Below are 7,737 nucleotides of genomic sequence, written 5' to 3'. Positions count from 1 at the left end.
AAATTATGCATTGGGACATCAGAACCAATCTTTTTTTCTGATTTACTTAGACTTACAAAATGATGATTTCCTAGTTTTTCTTGCGTGAATATTAATGCATGTGATAATGTTATTAAGCAACTGACAGTTTTACACCTGTCCTTTGGCATGGGACACTAAACTTTTAGCCCATCTTTTTGATATTTAATCATTAGAATTTGCATAGCTGTAGCTTCGTTAGTATGGCATAAAGGTCGCTTTGCAAGCCCTGTAAGTTTTACCACAACATTGATTAGGGCAGTATACAAGTAGTAGTAAAGCAAGTCAGTCAGTGATTTTAATAGTTCCAGAAAGCTAAATAAAACCTTACAGCTACTTGCAGAGTGACTTTTAACCAGAAAGAGCTTAACTTCGTTACAATTGTAAAAGGTTGCAATCTTTTAGTTATTGCAGTGCCATATTCATACATTTGTGGCAGGTAATTTGTACAGAACCTTCCCATCGTTTGGTTTCTTTGTTCTAGTGATTTGATGAAAGATAAGTAGCAGTAGTGGGAATGAAGCATTTCAGTCAAGTGTTAAATATTAGAGAAAGCATAAAATCTTAATTTATAGCAAGCACAAAAAAAATATGTAATGATGATTGTATGTATAATAAAATTGCGATCTCAGACAATGGTGTTTTCCAGTTCAGATTTCCATGTAAAGCTTTAAGGGATTGAAATCATGAAAAAATTGTCTTTTAAAACGTTCCAAAATTTATTACATCTGAACCTTGTGTAATATCTTACGATCCGTATGATTGGGATAATAGCCCAGAGATCCAAACCTTTACCCTTTTTATATACCATTTCAGAGAGAAAAAGTAACCCTTTTGTATACTTTCAAAGAAAACAATACCCCTTTTGCCTACCTACAGGATACTGATATATTTTACTTGGATAGCTCCTTTGACTAAGTTCACTGCATTTAGTGGGCTTCTTGTCTGTTTCTTTTCTTTGTTTTGTTTGCTTCTCAGGCTAATATGTTTTAAGAACATCAAATTTTTGCAGGGCAACTAGTAGCCGATAGTTCCTCAACAGAAACACTATTGTTTAAATAGTCTGAAAATGGTAACCCTTTTGGGGTGGAACCTCCCCGAAAATTCGATTGGAGAACCCTCCAGGGTGTGGTGCTAGTGAAACTAACTGGGCCTTAATCTAACAAAGGTTGTCATGACAAATACATGTAAACAATCACGTGCAGTCGTCTTTTTATTAAACTTGCTCTTCAACATTGCAACAGGAACTAGTCTCCATTAAACCTAGGATGGCTTAAAAAACTGCTCAACAATAAAAATATTGTAGTAACTAAGTGCTTGCAAAATGGATAAAATTAATTATTTTTGACATAATAATCTCAAAATAAAAAATATATATTTCTAAACAGATAATTCATTTTTCTTAGTTAATATTTCTTTTATCTTCTCAAGGAAATGTGAACTGAGTTTTTAGGAGATGGTTTTCACTTAGGACTAGGTCAGAGAAAGAAGTGCAATCTTGAGTCCATAATCGTAAAAATTACAAATCTATTACTTTTTTAGGATAAGAACATTCCCATCCTTGCACCTACTGTACAACTTCTAGCGTTTAGAGTACATTCTCTTGTGCCTCCTCTGACACTGACTCCATTGAAAACCAACCCTTAGTTCAATGGAGATGGACACCTCATTTCTTTAAATATGACAATAATAATTGTCACAGACTGGCACCAGTGGAAAGCATTCTCGTCCCCAGAGCCACTTGTCCTTCTTAGCCAGCTGAGCCTGGAGCATGAGAAACAAGAGGCTCTGGGGACACATGATTGAGTTTTATGATTGGCTAGATTTTTAACAGAGAATTTGAACCAAGACAATCAAATCAACCATAGTAAAATCTCTTACAACAAACAGATTTTAAAACAATTGATTTGATGTGCTAAATTTAAATTTCCTTTGTTGAAGATCTAGCCAATCAAATCATGTGTCCCAAGGGCCACTTGTTCCTTATGCCCCAGGCTCAGCCGGCTACAAGGGACAAGCAGATCTGTGGACGAGAATGCAATGGAAAGACTAAATAAATTCCTCTCAAATTTTTAGAACTAACAGTAAAAGAGTTGTGTGGCAATCAATAAGGAGAATTCATATTTTGAGCTAAGCATTAGAAGAAGTAAGTTATTCAATTTCTAACAAAGTGTAATAACGACAGATGCAACAAGAACTCGTAAATAGTTATAAAAATAATTATTGACAAACAATTGAGGCAAAGCCTTTTCAGCTCTGGCACACATGCAATGATAAAATTGCTTGAAATATTTGAAACTGCAACATAAATTTAGCAAAAAAAATTCTCTTCAAGTATCAATAACTACTAAAATTATTGAATCCTGTTACCCTTACAGGACATCATGCCTCCAATCGTTCTCAACCTAATTTATTTACCCAGTTCATGGTTAGACTGGATTTTTGTCCCGAAACTTCAAAAGTTCAGTAGTTGCATAAAATTGAAAAACTGTGCAACCCTGGAAGAAGTGAAAATGTTGTTGTTGTGTAAGGCAAAGCTAAATCAATCCTTTTAAAGTTGCATCAACATTGTGTAAATCAGTGTTCTGTGTTCCTTATGATTCTCTCGCAGTGGTCTTACATTTCTGTTTGTGTCCAGCTTTCCAATCTTGAGCTTGACATTTCCTGCCGCAGTAGTAGGCACGCTTACATCCCCCACACCTCTTGAACTCCCCAAGTTCACTCTCAGGTTGGCCACAGCTTTGGCAGGTGTGCTGCTGAAATCGTGGGTTTGGATTCTTCTCCAATTCTTCAAATCCTCTGACTAAATGTGTGATAAATTTTTGGTAAATTGCGTGACAAGCCGACTTGCACAATGCGCCAAGTCTTGGGCAAACAGCAAAGCTCTTGACAGGAATTTCTTCAATGGTGGAGAAAATCTGATCTAAATCAAATGCAGGCATGCCATTGTAATAATCTCCATCATCGCCACTGCAAAGTTTCTCGTTTAGCACTATGTTCCCGTTTTCGTGGCATGCATAAAAAGGGACTGGATTGTCTTCGCTGGACAACACTTTGATCAAGTGCTTTTGAAGCTTTTCTGCATTCTTGCATGCACAGGACACATTCCCACAAGCTTCGGGAAGATAATAGTAATTAGCAGCATGTGCCCTTCCTTTTGGTTTGGGTGTCTGAGTCACTTGCCCTTCCTCGAAGGCTTCACGACAGGACTGGTGCACTAACTTTGATTCTGCTGTTAAAAGCCTTCTTTTCTTGGCACTGGAAAGAAATCTCCAGGTATTCCTGTAATCACGAGCAAGATGTGGCATAACATTATTTGAAATAAGATCATATGCAATCTTCTTAGCACTTGAAGTGGCATCTGGTTTTCGGCTTGACTTTTCTTTCATTAGTTTGTTGTACTCTTTTACCACTTTCTTGAATTTAGACTGAAACAAGTCGCAGAGCTTCTCAACATCATCTGATCCAAGTTTACTTGCACAGTTCTTTAAGAGGGCATCTCTAAGAATTGTTTTGCAGGACTCAGCAAGTTCACCAACTATCAGCTCTCCTGGCGATTTACCTTCTAATGCTCTGCGGAAACCTGCAACGACATCTTTTGTTGTGGCGTCTGCCATGGGGTTTGTCGGCTTGATTTGCCAATACAAATTTTCAAATGCATGGCTCAGAAAGGTAGCAAACGGCTTCTCAAAACAGATGTTTGCGGCAGCTTTAACTTGGGAATCAATGCCAAACTGGTTCACTGCAAAGAGCAATTTTGCTAAGTCCATTCGCATTTCAGATGTACCAAATTCACCATTGCCGTCTTTATCAACACAAGTAAGGACGTTGAAGCCCATGGCTGTACCTTGTCTTGATACAGGACTCGAACAGGCATCACACCGTTCTCTAGCTGTAAGTCTGAAATCAGCCGTGGTACTACCCTCATACAATCCAGCGCTGATAAGATTGCATAAGGTGAGATCAAGAATGATGCTGACTACAATGTTCTTTTGATTGAGAGGTCCCCCCTTCTTCTGGTCCTCTTGCAGGCCTTGTAAAGCATTTATCATGACATTGGCTCTGTCCAGATCACCCATCCATATGTACCACATTGCTTGATGTTTTGCCATGCCGCAGAATCTCTCGTAATTTTGCTCTGAACTGAACTTTGTGGCAACAGTTTTCCTCCATGATGCAGCCTGTCCGACCACCATCTGACTGGTCTGCTCCAAAAAATTCAGGAAACTCCCGCCTAGGCCTCCGGGGATCCCCAAGTTTTCCAAAGGTGGGCCTGGTGGTAGTGGACAATTGTGATACATCAAATCTTCTTTATCCAGAGTCCACACTTGTAACTCTAAACGGCCATCGTCGAACTTGGAAAGATCAGGATTCCGGGGAACTTGGCCAAGATTGCTGTCAAAGAAGCTTTCCAGTGATTGATAGCTACAATGTTTTGCCACTTTCTTCAAGCACTCGAACGCATCGGCGGTGTCGTTATCCGGCATGCTAAAGCCTTTGGCGACGGATTTTTCATGCATTGGAATCACGCACAAGGCTGCAACATCTTCGACTGGTGCAAATGTTAGAAGAGTCCTGTTTCCTCCGGACATATCGACGTGCATTTGCATCATGCGAAGTGCTTCGCTTTCTTTGAGGTTCGGTTTGAAATAGCCATCTCGAATCTCGCCTCCGACGTATCCCAAAATATTTGCGTAGTCGTACATCGGTTTCGAGTGTCTTCGCGGTCTTCTGACGATCGCATTTACCACGATAATGCCCCGTCCGTTAACGTTCGAGACACTGGCTACACCGTGCACGGATTTGGATAAAATCTCCGATGTTAAATGGCGAGAGGAATACAATTCTCCAGATTCATAGCCAACGGGAACTGCCATCAAAGCCGCCATCTTTCTCGATTATGACACCTCTGTGACATGTGAGAACCAACTGAACTCGCGGTTTCCCGCCAAAATTACAAGAATGTGATTGACGTATCGAAGCTGAAGCCAATCAAATGACGAACCAAGAACAATGAATCGTTTTTTACGGAAAATTTGATTTGAATGGAATGGACTCTTGGAAATTGGTCAAACCGTGTAGGGCCCCTAGTAACAAGTCGTCTTGAAACGAAAAATAAAAAATATAAGATTAATGCGCAAATAACATGTAAAATGGAGCTTTAAAGTTTGAGTTTGCTCCATTTTTGATCCAGAAATACTAGTATACGATTCCCTATTCCTCAATATAAGGCACCCTTCCCATAGAGTTAGAAATTTTAATAAAAATTATTTATGAAGACCATTCGTGTACAGAATGGGCTTGATTACTTACGAAAAAAGAAGAAATGCATAAAAATAGAGCCTTGTTCAGTCATAAAGAAGGCTCAATACTCGAGAGAGAGTAGATGAAATATTATGTGATATCACTCCGTGCATTCCAGAGAGTTACACAAGACTAGAAAGTTTTTCATGGTTTCTGTGAGGCTTTTCTATAAAGGAAACCTGCATTTATTACAAAAATCTTTTTACAAAACTCTGACAGTTCTGACTGTGTCTGGCTGTAGCCCAGGGGGGTACTCCGGCTTGTAAATGACGGGGATGATCGAATGAAGGCAAAACTCAGGACCCAAAAAATCCCTGGACCAAACCCTCCCCCCCCCCCCCAAAAAAAATCCCTTGTCAAATTATCCCTATTGCCAGGAGGGGCAATAACGCTCGAGTTTGATTATTCATCTTACCATAAATACGCCAAGGCCACGCCAAAGCACTTAAGTTCGTTTTTAATACCCCCCCCCCCAAAAAAAAATCCCCTATTTGAATCAAGTCACCCAAAAATACTTGCATTTTCCACCCAAAAATCCCCGAATCAAAATTTCAAACCCAAAAAATACTTGATCATCCCCGTCATTTACAACCGAAGTACCCCCCTGGGGGCTGTAGACCACTAATAAATTCCTTGAACTGTGAAAGTGCCAGTGACATGTCTCCCAAATCAACCCCGTTTCAGCTTTGTCTTGCCCCCACCCTTTCACTACCAATAAACCATCAGTTGCACATCTCAAATAAAATGAAATAAAATATTTCTGACTTTCGTCATAAACTTTGGGAGGAAGTTTCTGAAGTTAAAAGTAAATAAATCATCTATTCAAACCTCAATTTTGATGACGTGTTCTTTCTCTTGTATCTTACCCCAGGCATGCAGAAGTAGAATTTGACTAATTATTATTTGGCATTTTACCAAAACAAAAAACTTCATTTTTGCATAAAGGGTAACAAGGCAAAGAATAATGAAGACTAAGCTCTGAAAACTCGTTTCAAAATTTAATACTTTTAATAATGCAACAAAGTACTACTAGCAATACAGATCATTATTCCACACTCATTGGAAAATGCTAGCTACAGTGGAGCTGTATGATGTCTCCTAGCCTGTGAGCAGGCTCACCAATGGGTCACACGTGAGCTAAAAGAACTCTGTGCTGGACTATGTCCCTCGCTGACTCATTCTCGCAGCTCACACCTGACCCAAAGGCAAGTCTGCTTGCAAGCAAGATGTCTCCAGGTGCATTCTACAATCAGTATGTATTGCCATAACATCCTTAGTTTGCAACTATAATCAGCTACAAACATCTACCCTGTTAAAACTTTTAAATGACAATAGTATAATAGTTTTGTAAGAAAAACCCTATTTTAGTATATCAAATTCTAACTTAGCTCTGAGGTTTTAATTTGGGAAATAAAGCATTAAACATGACATCAAGGATGAGGGATGAATAATTTTATCCCACAAACCCTTGGAGCTAAGTTAGAATTTTGACACACCAAATTAGCTTTATTATTATGACACAAACTATATATAATCAAACATATGGTAATAGTTCAATTAATTTTCAAAAAGCACTCCCTACTGCAGAAAGAGAATACAAAAGAAAGGAAAGTGTGAAACACCATTAGAGAGGATTACCACCCCTCCCACATGCTTAGTTCTTATCATTCACTTTCCATATTTATTTCCCTTTCTACACTTGTCACACAGGGTAAATAACCCTTCAGTCAGCAACAGTATTTAATTTCTAAACTCTCCATACCTTTTCTATGAGGTAGGTTAGGAGAAAAACAGACTTGATCAACTCAGGAAAAACTTTGAATTAAGGATTGTGTGACATCATTCGAAGACTGAATATGTACCGAGCTTTGGTCCCACATGACCTGGCATGTGATTGAAGTTGTTGTTTCCTCTTGGAACTGGTTAGCACAGAAGACGACCACCACAAACCCATAATATCAAATCCAGGCTTTAATATAATTATCGATCTAAGAGAATACATTTAACGTCGTGATTAGAACAAACATAACCTTATACTTGATTTCGTAACAGAAAACTCCACAGCAAACTTAATCAACCCGATCGAAACTTACTTCTGTGGCGGGTCGTTAACATCAGTTGTACTTCACTTCACAGGTTAGCTTTCCGGTTAGCTTTCCTTACAAATTCTCAGTCCTGGTTAGCGCATTTAACAGTGACGACAAAACAAACGTCGTTCTTACTTCAACATCCCATTTTACTGAACTGAACTGAAATGTGTTTTTTATAACCTATTGTGTAACACTTTGAATAAATGTCTAGATCAAATGTCAATCAAGATTTTCAATCATAAAGTAATCAAGTAAATGTCTGTCAATAGGAGACAACGCCTATTTGATCAACGAAACAGTTGTCAATTGGGAATAATAGATTATA

At 38.6% G+C, this 7,737-nt stretch overlaps 1 protein-coding gene across 1 annotated transcript; it reads right to left on the bottom strand.

The window, feature by feature from the left end:
- Window positions 1-2,555: 2,555 nt before the first annotated feature.
- LOC144652468 (uncharacterized) lies at window positions 2,556-4,909 on the bottom strand. The gene has a single exon (XM_078512468.1). It carries the CDS (start codon window positions 4,905-4,907, stop codon window positions 2,613-2,615), a length of 2,295 nt encoding a protein of 764 aa, XP_078368594.1. The 5' UTR covers window positions 4,908-4,909; the 3' UTR covers window positions 2,556-2,612.
- Window positions 4,910-7,737: the final 2,828 nt, after the last annotated feature.

This window comes from Oculina patagonica, chromosome 4 (assembly GCF_052425735.1).
Source record: "Oculina patagonica isolate OP01 chromosome 4, crgOcupat, whole genome shotgun sequence".
Lineage (NCBI taxonomy): Eukaryota > Metazoa > Cnidaria > Anthozoa > Scleractinia > Oculinidae > Oculina > Oculina patagonica.
This window is presented reverse-complemented; position numbering and strand designations above follow the sequence as displayed.

What these genes read in the sequence shown, in the direction of transcription:
- LOC144652468 (XM_078512468.1), bottom strand. Translation starts at nt 4,907, where the DNA reads ATGGCGGCTTTGATGGCAGTTCCCGTTGGCTATGAATCTGGAGAATTG.